Source organism: Gadus chalcogrammus, chromosome 16 (assembly GCF_026213295.1).
Source record: "Gadus chalcogrammus isolate NIFS_2021 chromosome 16, NIFS_Gcha_1.0, whole genome shotgun sequence".
Lineage (NCBI taxonomy): Eukaryota > Metazoa > Chordata > Actinopteri > Gadiformes > Gadidae > Gadus > Gadus chalcogrammus.
In genome coordinates, this window is record NC_079427.1 from 26044738 (window position 1) to 26058702 (window position 13965).

At 43.0% G+C, this 13965-nt stretch overlaps 1 protein-coding gene across 1 annotated transcript in view; it reads left to right on the plus strand.

Moving 5' to 3' along the window:
- gap43 (growth associated protein 43) overlaps positions 1-5955 on the plus strand; it is a 13712-nt gene extending 7757 nt beyond the window's left edge. The window contains exons 2-3 of the mRNA XM_056611629.1: positions 959-1589; positions 4576-5955. Coding sequence (XP_056467604.1) covers positions 959-1589; positions 4576-4652 — 708 coding nt within the window. The 3' untranslated portion in view covers positions 4653-5955. The remainder of the gene's footprint in view (positions 1-958; positions 1590-4575) is intronic.
- The last annotated feature ends 8010 nt before the right edge of the window (positions 5956-13965 follow it).

Below are 13965 nucleotides of genomic sequence, written 5' to 3' on the forward strand. Positions count from 1 at the left end.
GCTCAATGTTTTACCACATGCAATTCGTGCCCGGTCCCACGTAAGAGATGGGGTTCATTGTGAAATTGCGTGAACAATCGATGGCTCCAAATCACCCCCCCGGTCTGACACCTGACGGGCTGGCATCACTCCACAACAACCAATTGGATGGCCCGTTTAGATTCCCCCACCACGCTTCACGTTTTGTCTCCAACGCCACGCTCCCCTGCGGGCACGAGGCCCACATTAAGTTGTGCCTGGCTTCATGCTATTTATTGTTTGCATCCATTCAAGTTCATTATTTTCCCGTTTGATGTTTCAAATGTTTTGTGATGTGTCGGTCTGAGTGCTAATACATTTTGCATATTTATTTTGAATACACTGACATATTGTTTGCTCATCATTCATTTATTCATTTGATTTTTGATTCTTTTTATTAGATTTTTATGGCTCATAGCACAGCCCACTATTTGATGGACAGCTATGGACCCAGTTGCCACAGGTAATATGTCGGACCCCCACCTCGCAATACTGCATTCAATCTCCTTCTGTGTGCTGTCCTATTCCAAGCTCTCTTCCTGCTCCAATCCTATACAATCCCTTTTCTAAATCCTACAACCCATTCATAGATAAAACTGCCCTCCTTGCCTCCTCTTCTCCTCCAATAAATCCTCCAGCGATCCTACTGACTCTAAACTCCCTGTCCTCCTCACAGATGAACCTTTCCCTTCTGCCCTCAGTCCCTTTCTGCCCATGCCGTAAAGTCGACCCACATCACTCTCCTGACTGTGGCTAAGATCAGAGCTATTACTGAGGACTGCATGGGGCGCTCAGGGGCCAGGACTGAGCACCGGTCTCATGCTTCAGAGTGATCTGTGGTCTGATGATCTCTGTGGTCTCTCTCTCTCTCTCTCTCTCTCTCTCTCTCTCTCTCTCTCTCTCTCTCTCTCTCTCTCTCTCTCTCTCTCTCTCCCTCTAGGTGGAGAAGAACGAGGATGCTGACCAGAAGATCGAGCAGGACGGCGCCGTCCACAAACCCGAGGACAAGGCCCACAAGGCCGCCACCAAAATACAGGCCAGCTTCCGAGGACACATAACCCGGAAAAAGATGAAGGACGGCGAGGAAGAGGAGGAGGAGAAGGAGGGCAACGCCCCGGCCGTGCCCGAGGAGGGCGAGGAGGAGAAGAAAGGGGAGGAGGAGCAGAAGGCCGCCGGAGAAGAGGCGCCCGCCAAGGTGGAGGAGCAGAAGGCCGGAGGGGAGGAGGTAAAGAAGGAGGAGGAGACGAGCCAAGCCAAGAGCCCCGCCGCGGCCGAGAAGCCGGCTAACTCCCCGGCCCCTGCCGCCGCCGCCGCCTCCCCCGTAGGCGCGGCCCCCTCCCCCACGGCCGCCAGCGCGCCCTCCGAACCCCAGAAAGAGGAGCCCAAGGTGGAGGAGAAGGCAGAGGAGGCTGCGGCGCCCGCCAAGACCCCCACGGTGGCCACCCCCGCCGAGGAGAAGAAGGAGGAGGAGAAGAAGGAGGTGGTGGAGGAGGCCAGACAAGCCGACGTGCCTGCTGCTGTCAGCCCGACTGCTGAGAAGGAAGAGCCAAACCAAACAACCGATAAACAAGGTAAACACCACACTGGTCTGTCGCCCCGTGTGGGTGGGGTCCGGTCGGGGTCCGGGTGGGGTCCAGGGTGGGGATAGGGGGGGTCCGGGGGGGGGTCAGGGGGTTCCGGGTCGGGTCTGGGCCTATGAATGGTGGTGTTCGTGGGGGTGGAGGCGATCTTGAAGTTAGCTCCAGGAGCCACATTTGTACATGTTTGGCAGCCGCTAGTATGTGTGTGTCTGTGTGTGTGTGTGTGTGTGTGTGTGTGTCTGTGTGTGTGTGTGTGTGTGTGTGTTTAGTTTCCCCAATGAAAAGTAGTCCCTGTGTACAACAGTAAAAACATGACGACCTGCCTGTAAAAAGTCAAAGCTCTTCCTTCATAGCAACTATTATGCACACAAATGACACATGTTAACGTCTATTCCCTCCTGAGTTCGGGAAGAGAAGGACGACGTTTACACACACAAACACATACACACAAACACATACACACACACACACACACACACACACACACACACACACACACACACACACACACACACACACACACACACACACACACACACACACACACACACAAACACACACACACCTAAACACACGCATACACACCCTTGCAAATGAACGCCATTCAGTACATAGAGGTGCATAAAGATCAAGGCACTCCTGGGACAATTAGGTACTGTAAATACCCAATAAAGAACAAAAGGTGAGCCTTCACCTGATGTCGGGCAACACAGGGACTAAGGGCCAATAACGGAGTAAATACCAGCGGCTGCCAAATGCCCTTAAATTGGCTGTGCTCCATCACTCACCTGCCATCACAGAGACAGCTGGCCCAGATTAAGACTGGCGGCCTATGCTTCAACACAAGGTGGAAGACGGGACTCTTCCCCAGCCTTAAAAGAGGCCAGAGACATCCTGTCGAGGACTCAATGATCAGGGAGGATGTGAAATCCTGGATGAGAGTTCATCTTAAATACTGCCGTCTAAATAAAGTAAACATTTTATAAAATGGTATAAAAGCGGTCACAGGTAAATATGCAAACATAGTCATGAAATAACAATTACCAAGGTGCTAGGCTATACCTAAGATCTTTAAAAAAAAAAAGAATGATAAATGAAATTACTCATTTTAAACGCTTGATACGTGACATCAAGCCAAGGTGTCAGAGGAGTTTGCTCTCCAGTTTATAACGAAGGTTTATGGACAGTAACAAATCCAATTTCATAGGGCCAGTGTAAACCTGTAGGTCTGTGACATTATACTGGCACTAGATTGATACGAGACACACTGGGCACACACACACACGGCATGAACTCATGTTATATTTCTGCTCCAAGGACTCTAAGACTAGGTCAGACAGGTGGGCAACAGAGCATGCTCAGTCTGAGGCACTAGGGCGGAGACACACTCCCACACACACACTCACCGACACACAAGGACATGCACGCGCACAAACACACGCATGCACACACGCTGGAGATCTACCAGAAAACTAGGTCATCAAGACAGCACCCTCTCCCTGTTGTCATAGTTACAGCCTCGATGGGCCAGAACAGGGAGAACAGGTGTTGTGCGTTGAATGAATGATTAATGACCCGTGGTGGTCGCAGTACGCCAAACTCACGCCGCCACCACCACCACTATTTAGTCTGTGTGATAGCCCCTCTCGGGAGAAGGCGTGGTTCGCTTGTTTGGATTTTAGGTAACGCAACGAAGAGGAGAACAAAGAAACACCCAAATTATTATTATACTCTCATGCTGAATGTTACGATACAATATATCTATATTTTTTCTTTTACACATGTCAAATATGGCATTATATTGTTATGGATATGATATAATGTGATACACTATAATATATACAGTTAATCTCAGTCACTGACGTGGACTGGACTGAAAGTCGTGTTGTCCAATCAAAACGTTACACTCACAGGTAATTGGATGTGATAGAGGTTAGCAAAGAAGCATTTACCTGGAATCTGGCATATGCTAAGTGCCCCAGTGTGACTCATTCTGTCTGGTGCCATCACTCCTCCCTCCCTCTCTCTCTCTCTCTCTCCCCCCCAGACACACACACACACACACACACACACACACACACACACACACACACACACACACACACACACACACACACACACACACACACACACACACACACACACACACACACACACACACACCCTCCTATCTCCCACTGGATTGTAAATGATGTCATTCTTTAATGTCTCCTCCTCCCATAATTTTTTTTTAAAAATCTGGGCGATGAGATCATCCTGGTATGACATCATCTTCCAGCAACCAGAACAATGGCTGGCCGTGATGACGGGATGTCTACATGCTTAAGCTACTAGACTTCATGTTAAGACTAGAAGCCACGTACTTCATGTGTATATTATAGGATGTAATTTTATATTATATTATATATTATGCCGTGCTGGGTAGTACAATATGCTGCTTTGTTATATTATTTGATGATAAATATGATGCTATACAACATGATATTATGTAATTTTATGTTATATGATTAATATTAAATGATATATCATGTCATAATGTGTAGACACTGAATGCAATGTTAAATCATATTATGATATATTATTCTTTGTAATATCATTTTATTTTATATTAAATTATGCTTTGTAAAGTTATGTTATATTATATTCTCTTGGGCATATAAAGGTATTCAGGTTTCCACAGGATCATTAACTTTGCTCTACTGCTGCTCCCTTGCTAATACATTTCTCCTCCTCTCCTCCCTTCCCCTCCTCCCCTCCTCCTCACGTCTCCTCTACTCTTCTCCTCCTCTCCTTCCCTCCTCCTCCCCTCCTCCACTCCTCCCCTCCTCCACTCCTCCTCTCCTCCCCATATCCTCTCCTCCTCTCCTCTCCTCCCCTCCTCTCCCCCTCTCCTCCCCTCCCCTCCCCTCATCCTCCCCTCCCCTCCCCTCATCCTCCCCTCCCCTCCCCTCCCCTCATCCTCCCCCCTCCTCCCCAGATGCTGTAGAGGAGTCTAAAGTAGAGGAGGCCGCCCCAGCAGCCCCAGCGGAGGCCGACGAGCCCAAGGCTGATTAAGAGGATGTTTAGATGTAGAAGGAGGAGGAGCAGGAGAAGAATTAACATTATGATTAAGACAAAAACAAAAATCTAAAAAGGTTGCTCTGTTTGCCTTCCCAATGTGAGGGCCAGTGCGTTTATATTTGTTTGTCAATTTTTGTGTGGCAATGATTTTCTCATGTTGGGGGAGTTTCCAGCGTGAAGTTTTTTGGCTCAAGCTAATATGAAGAGAGAAGTCATAGTGAGGAGGAGGAGGAGGATGATGATGATGATGATGATGAGGAGGATGATGATGATGATGATCATGGTGATAAACGTGTATTTATTAATTGTTACATCAAAGGTGATGCTCAAAGATGGTAACTATGATTTGGGAAGTCTTCGCTACGTGTTGTGAGTGAACTAGCGGTTGAATGAATTGGCCCACCTGGAAATGCACACATTTTACAATGCATTGCAACTGTAGGCCTACTGTAACCGATTTGCATTGCGATGCACTTTCCTAAAATACATTTTTACAACACAAACCTTCAACACAAGCCTGTAAAACATGCAACAGAAAAAAAAAATACACCAAACAAACGCGGGTATCCCGAGATGCAACTCCAGTTTTCAACGCCATGTAGGTGCCCAGAAAACAAATCAAATATAATGTACCGTCAAAACAAAGGATGCTAAATTGAATGTAATAATAAATGTGTGACATTTCCATTGGGCTTCCTCTGTCCAAGATTCCGAAATTGAGAAAAGACCATCCATATAAAGACGTCGAGTCGTTTTATGCTCTCACTTCTGCTTGAATCACTCAAGCTCTGTTTACACCCTGTTTCATGAAACACTCTCATACTAACAGTCAAGGACATGTGGCCATGGGAAAGACAAGAATGTGTCGTTAACCATGCAGGTCGGCCATTGTATTGAGCTGCTGACACCGTATATTACAACCCGTGTCTGGCCAAACGGACATAAGAGTACAGTAGCATGAACCATCGAACCAAATGCATGATGGGAACTCTCCCTCTGATGGGGAACTTTTTCCGCAGTCACAAAACCTTAAAGAAAGTGTTGCGGCTTCTTTTTGATGTCTTTGGTGTTGTTATGACAGTTTGATATGAATTGGAAAAATACAACTTGCACTGATGTTAAGAAAAAAAGTAAAAAGAAAATCAAGCAAACGAGCAAACAAAAATACTTTTCCTATGTTTCAGTGAGTGCAATGTCCAGTTTCAACCTTAACCAGGAGTTTAAACTTGTGAGAAAAAAGCTAAAATGGTTTCAATGTCTGTTTTCAAAATAAAGCAAATGTGCCAATTACCATCATATCCTTTGGATTTTTTTCTTGAATCTTGAAATGTATGCAACTTCCCGCACTCATTTGCAATAGAAGGCGACGGTAAAGCAGACAGCATTCTCTGAAGATGGCAGTCTAATCGGCAAGCTGGTTACCTAGATACCATCATATCGACCCTATCTGGTATACACACACAAACGCAAACGTACACACGATATAGAGGAATTATTTTGTACAAATTGAAATCGCTGTCACAGAATACAATATGGTTCTAAAGAGACCAACAGACTACAGCATTTTATTTCTCCCTAGGCATATCTGCCACCTATCTGCCACACCCTCTAATGCCTTATTCAATAAGAATGATTGATTGCTAATTTAAACATAACACGGTCAATGAACTGTTGAATAAACAATGTGTAGATTGTATGAAAGAGTTACTTGACTTGAACAAAATCCTGGATTAAATCTTAACAAGTAATGGAAAAAATGAATGATGTAATGAAAATTTAATTGGACCTTTTAAACATTTACCTTACAACATATAGCAAATAAGATAGCTGATTAGGAGAATTGATCGCTGTCAAGCTAACCGCATCAATAGAATCAATAGGGAAAGTGAGCTGAAAAAGGGACATAATGTTAGATTAATGAATTTGTTATTTAGGGCGACCTGAGTTAGAGCATGAAGCCGTCTACAGAGGGAGCCAGACACAACCCAACTGAGGCCCATCGCCAATCAGGGCGATCAATTTTTTACCATTCACACGTTGTTGTAGGAGGCTTCTGATGAAGCAAGTAAAGTGTTTTCAAAATATTGACATTATAGTTGGTTTTTAGGAAAATGTTGTAATATTGCAACGTTGGCTCTCACTGGGAGAAGAATTTCAGCATTTTACTCACGTGTTCTGAACAAATATACAGAACAATCAGGGGTTTAGTTGCAGGGTTGATGTAATATTTATTTATAAAAATCAACCGTGTCATATTTTTATGAATAGGCAGAAAAGCAAAGATAAAAATACACTTGCTGCATAAGGTGGTGGTGAATCATTTGATGCAGTATCTGCAATTTCCTCTGTTTGTCTTCACTGGCATGCGTGTGAGAGTTGTGTTCAGCAGGATGAGAGGAAGCTGGTTGGGCCTGAAACAGTCTCCTGTTCAGTATGTATTTCCTAGACACCTTGAGCGCTTTGCCAGAATCATGACTCATGTCTTCTGAAACCAACTTGTTGGGGTACTCCAGGGGTGGGTGGAGGGAAACGGCGTCACCGCTGATATCAGGTCCAGAAGAATCAGTATCAGGACTGATGAAATCTTTTTTCAGCCAGCGATACCTGTCCCATGCATGGTGTTTGTCTGGTTGGGGCTCGATGTCCACACAGTTCAGCGGGTGGGCAGCCACATGTTGATCTGCCAATTCGTCACTCGCTTCAGTCAACATCACTCTCTCCGTTTTAGATGTAGTCACTCACATTCTGCATGCTGTAGTCTCTGCTGGTGGCATTTCTGAAATGAGAAGTTAAAGCATGAGCATACTTACATACACACACACACACACACACATATAATGTACTGCATGTATGCATGTATGTATGTATGTATGTATGTATGTATGTATGTATGTATGTATGTATGTATGTATGTATGTATGTATGTATGTATGTATGTATGTATGCATGCATGCATGCATGCATGTATGTATGTATGCATGTATGTATGTATGTATGTATGTATGTATGTATGTATGTATGTATGTATGTATGTATGTATGTTTGTATGTATGTATGTATAGAACAGAGTAGGAGTTACCTTCATTTCAGTCTGGCCTCCTTATCATACATATCATATCATATTATTATTATAATAATACATGCTCTCCCCAGAACACTGACCCATCGCCCTGTCCCATTCACACCTGTCTCTGAGCAACACAACATTCAAGCATCCCCAAACATTCCAAACATTCCATTCCGGCATCAAGTTGGTCTCAGGATGAGTTAAATGTATTTCACTGATAAGATACAGATACAGTTCAAATACCGCTAGTATCCTGTATGGACTCTGCCCGCACTGCTGATCATAAGCCTGCTCGTTGTCCTGATTGAGTTTCCCCTGTCCCTGGTTTTCTCTCTGCCAATGATTTGTTTTCCCTCTGATATTTAAGTTCAGCCCACCAGTTAGCCTTTGTCAGATTGTACCAGAAAGTTCGGTGAGATACACTTGGATTTTTCATTCTTTGTTGGAACTTTGCCTGGATCTTTTGTCCGTTACATTTTTGACTCTTAAGTTTGAGTTTTGACCTGTCTGCCCTTGGTTTGAACCCTGAAGAAAATGAATAAATGTTTTGCCAATTGCATCTGGTCTGCACCTGGGTCCTTATCAGAGGTGTCAAAAGTATTCACATTCATACTCAGGTAGAAGTATAGATACTAGCGTTTACAAATACTTCTGTATCTACTTTCAAAACTACTTAAAGTATTACAGTAAAAGTAATGCAAGGGGAAAAGGACAAAAGCTTAGGGCGTGCCACAGGGGCCTATAGAATTACAATCAGCTTTTTTGCCAAGTATGCTCACACATACAAGGAATTTGGTCTCTGCATTTATCCCATCTGTGAATTAGTGACGCACACACAGCACACCTCTTTAGCACACTGCCCCACTTCCCCCCAAAAAACAATTTTCTAAATGCCATCTAATGACTTTAATGTTAATGTTGAAAAAATTGGGATGCACCTATTTCAGACACATTTATGCCCATTGAAAATGAACGCATATTAGTACAATGCAAATGCATTAAAGAACCATATATGTGTACTACTGAGCATTAACATGTGTTTCATGGAGCGGAAGATATGATGACTAGTTCCCTGTAGGTATTGGAATGGTGCAAAAAGTCAAACTTCAGAGGCATGTTATCAAAAGCCTTTATTGGGAATTTAAATGTATGTATCCAAGCTTAGCTGCAGGAATTTAAGATGTAACGAGTAAGAACTTGGCAAACTGGGACGCACCATAACAAATCAGCAGTGCCCAGCTGACCAAACATTTGCTAGTGATTAAACATTTCCTGAAAAAAAACCACAATATCTACACCAGTATCTACATCAGTTATGCACAGACCATGCAACAAAGAGTTACCAATAGGCTTTGTTCAGCTGCAGAAGCAACTGGTTCTCAAAGTTCTTCGAGCCAATGCATGCTCTTTTTGGACTGAAGATCAGCCCTGCAACCAATAGGGTGTCAGAGTGGTATATGTTTCTATTCTCAACCAACCAATCAAATTCACTCTATCCGATGACGCAAATTGTCTGGATAGGTTTTTTTGTTTGTGTTTTTTTGAACGCCAGCGGAATAAAATCCTGGAAAAAAAGGAGTTTCTTCAGAACTCCTTTTCCAATAACACAAAGGAGTTCTGAAAGAAAAATATTTAAGAATTATTTAAACAATTATATATATATATATATATATATATATATATATATATATATATATATATATATATATACATATATATATATATATTAGTGGTGGTTTTTTTTTTTTTAATCTAGATTAATCTAGATTAAAATGGCAAACGGCAAAAAATCTGTTTGTTTACCTTGACAGCGCTCAATTATACTGGGCAATGGTGAATTATCAAATATAATTCACCGCCGGAAGTTGTGAGGTGCCCATGCAAGTGAACGGAGCATAAACAAGAATAATTGACAGCTGTTTTAAGATTATTCTTGTTACTTTTTGTATGTTTGTGTATGGGTTCATTATGAGGTGAGGACCTGGAGGAGAACTCCCTGTTCTCCAGTAAACAACACAGTTTTCGTAAAGGGAGAAGCTGTCTTACCCAACTCCTGGCCCACTACGACGGTATCGTAAAGAACCTCAACGCTGGACTAGAAACAGATGTCATATACCTGGACTTCTCAAAAGCGTTCGACAAGGTCGACCATGGTCTTCTCTTCTCAAGTTTTACGGTATCAAGGGGAAGCTCTATGACTGGATCAAGGACTTCCTGTCCAACAGAACACAGGTGGTTACTGTGGACGGACACCAGTCAGAACCAGAAGACGTTCTCAGTGGCGTACCACAAGGTACAGTACTCGGCCCGCTACTCTTACTCCTCCATATCAACGACCTAGAGGAAACTGTAGACCACGCTACACCGGCAAGCTTTGCGGATGACACAAGGTTATCTGCTGCTATCAGTACTACAGACGACATGCATCTACTTCAAGAAGATATCAACCGAGTTGTCGAGTGGTCACTGCAGAACAATATGGTGTTACACGAAGGGAAGTTTGAGTACCTATGTTACCGGGCAGGTAACTGCAAACTACTAGAGGAACTGCCCTTCACCAACAGCTACAACAAGCCAAAAGCCTCCGTCAGGGACCTTGGAGTAACCTTGGCTTCCAACTACCACTGGTCGGTTCACATAAACCAGACGGCCGCTGGGGCTAGAAAACTAGCTGCATGGGCGCTAGGAGTGTTTCGAGACCGTTCTATTCTGGTCATGCTTACGATATGGAAGTCGCTTATTCGATGCAAACTCGAATACTGTTGCCCACTATGGAACCCCCACAAGCTGGAAGACATCAAAGCTCTAGAAGATGTCCAGCGGTTCTTTACAAGACACATATGTGGGCTACAGGAAACAGATTACTGGGGAAGGCTGAAAACCTTGCGACTTCAGTTACTGCAGAGAAGGCGTGAAAGATACATCATAATCCACGTCTGGAAACTCCTACACGAGAAAGTGCCCAATGATATCAACATGGAGTTCTACTACACCGGAAGGCTCGGATGGAGAGCTAGATTACCCAAGCTCTATGGCAGAGCGAAAACGTCTGCCAAAACCCTATACGATGCCTCGTTTGCCGTCCAAGGAGCTAAGCTTTGGAACGCACTACCGAAAGATGTCAACACCCAAGATAACCTTGATACACTCAAAGTGCACCTGGGCGAATTCCTGGGCAGAATACCTGATCAGCCCCCGACAACTGGCTACAGGACATCAAATCACAACTCCATTGTTAACTGGTTAAACCAGCCGGGTGGCCTTCGAGAGAAGTTGACGACCCAGTAGGATCCTGCTGAACCATTCAATAAGGTTCAATAAGGTAAGGCTGAACGTTGGGAAGGCCCATGCAAGTGAATTGAGCAGTCTACAGCATTGAGAAGAGCCGTGTAATAATCCATAATATTGTAAGGTTTAGAAGTTAAATATTTGAAAGTTGTAGAATAAATGAATATAATTTATATTGGAGTTAATTTGCTAGAAATGTACTTACAATTTTTAGTCAGTTAATCATTTACATATTTATGTTACACAATTATTACATATTTAAATGTTTACATATTTAACACAGTCAGGATATTCTGTTGAATCTGCCTCTCTGATTCCCTCACGTTTACCTCAGTCTAAATTCTAGCTTCTGATTGGTTAGTTCAGTCACGTGATGGGTCCGAACAAGGAAGTGTTTGAAAATAGATTAACGTCGATATTTTTTTTATCGCTTTTTTTTTGCGTTAACGCAGCCGTGAGGGCCGTTATTGGCCCACAACTAATATAAATGTTGAGGTATATATATATATTAGTGGTGGGCCGTTATCGGCGTTAACGGCTGCGTTAACGCGAAACTTTTATCGCGCAATAAAAAAAATATCGGCGTATATATATATTAGAGATGTCCTGATCTCATTTTTTAGCTCCCGATCCGATTTCGATATTTTCATGTTGCTCCCGATCCGATCCCGATATTTCCCGATACTGGTTTTTCGATACCGATTTCCGATATCACTTTTTGTGTTGACAAACAACATTTAATTTCCTGTACATAAAGAAATAGACAGGCATCCAAGCTGTGCTCAATAGCTTTTATTCTCTCACGTTAACATAACATAAGCATTACTTGTAAACATAACATAGAGTCAAGTTTTGGTTACTTAACTTACGTATTTGAGGCAACAAGTTTCCACCCTTTTTTCGGATCGGGCCCGATACTGGGTTTTTAAGGTAAATCGGGATCGGCCGATCTCATTCAATTTCATGGCCGATACATATTTATCTATCCATATTTTTTATATCTATGTATATATGTGGAGCATGAGAGGTACAATTTCGCACGTTGAGCACACAGTTGTGTGACTCGTTTATTGAGTTAGAGAAAACAGGAAATCAAAACGTGCTGCAAGTAAACAAATCCCGCATCGGGCTCTGACGTCATGAGACGCTCGTAATCCTTAAAGGGACAGCGATCCCTGAACCACCAAGACAGTAAACGACATGCCTAACACAGTGGAAAGAACAACACATAACAAAATACTGTAGGTGAATTATGTTACATTCGACACATATATATATATTTATACAACGGGGGGCCTAAATCCAGCGATCTGATTGGTTCCTAACTGTTGTATAATAAGCGTATACATAACTGCTATGACGCCCGATCATTTTGTGAAAGTTTGCATATCACTCCGCGACTGGAAGTAGAAACAGTTACAAAGTAAAACATATGTTGGATGATGGAGACTAGAGGGTGGAAATGTTGTTACTCCGAGAGTGAGCAAGGCGATGGAGAGACTAGGGATGGATACATCTTAGCTGTGGAGCCTGCATGTGTTCCCACCTGGGGAACCGAGATCACTGTTGATCACATGATCACATTATGTAAGACTGAATGTAAGACTCTCTGAATCAGCCTCAGCCTTTCACTGTGTTTTATTCTTTTTAATGCAACAGTCATGTTGTAGGAACGACCTGTTATTATGCTGTTACTCCAATATAAATAAGACCCTCGAGATCAATCTGACTTTGAGAACTTTGGTTGTTTTATTCAGACCAGCAAGCAACTCAAACAGTCTCTGCACTCAGTTAGGTTAACAACTAATGACAAAGTCAGTCGCACAAGGTTGAATTAGTCCAACTTGTGGGCTTGCACCGCCATCTAGGGGCTACTTCCCAACTTGCTATATTCCCCCTCCTTTAGGCCATCAAAATAAATAAAGTATGACGCTCAAACATCCGTTGACTTGTTTGTATTATATTTTAGCCCCCGTCAAACACTACTCTTTTTTTTCCACAAAAAATTATGTCCATGGCTTTGAAAACTGTTGGCCCCGGCTCAAACTGTAAACAAGTCCCTGACTTTTGGTATGGGATTTGGTTATACGGAGGCAGTTTATAACCACCCCAAAGTCTAATAGACCATCAGGTCTCAATCCTCTTGCAGGGGAGGTAATGCCCCCTTTAACCATCTGTTAGAGTCTGATTCCCCCTCTGGTTACAGGGTGAAGGGGAATGATCTAAGGGGGTGGGTTCATGGTGTGGCAACAGTTTTAAACATAGCTCGAACACCATTTAACCCAAGTCATCAGTACATATATTTGCATGCTTGGAGCATACTACTTCTTTCTCTTGTATTTAAAAAGTTAACTTCTTTCCAAATCAATTGTATTTCCCTGATGCAGCTTTGTACCAGTAGATGATGGCCTGGCCCTGACCCATCAACGACAGAAAGTGGAGTTTTCTTTTGTTTTTCATATTTTACTTTTCACCTCAGCCAACAATTTAATTGAGTCCTCAGTGTCAGTCTTTCATTTATTTAAAATGATGTCTGTGCTGTGTAATGGGGGATGCTAAAGTAAGCCTGAGTATATTGTAATCTCCAATCTTCATCAAACTAACAACTTACTTATATGTTATACATATATTAACAAATTGTGTTCAAATTAGGATGTCTGGCTACACCGTGGTTTAGTTTGGGATACCAGTGAACATTAAGCAAATGTGTAGTTGATCCATATTCCTTTGGACATAGTAAGTCTAGGTACACTGCTGCTTATGAATCCAAAATCTCATGATGATCACCCATGGTAACCCTGTCTAAGGGTGCACTCACACTAGGCCATATGGCCGTGGCCGTTTTCACACCTAACTGTGTTCTCTGTGTTGTTGACCATTGTTGTTAAAACTCTGACTGGCGGCAGACTTTATTATGGCCCATGCAGCGGACGCTTGGTGATGACGTGTTAC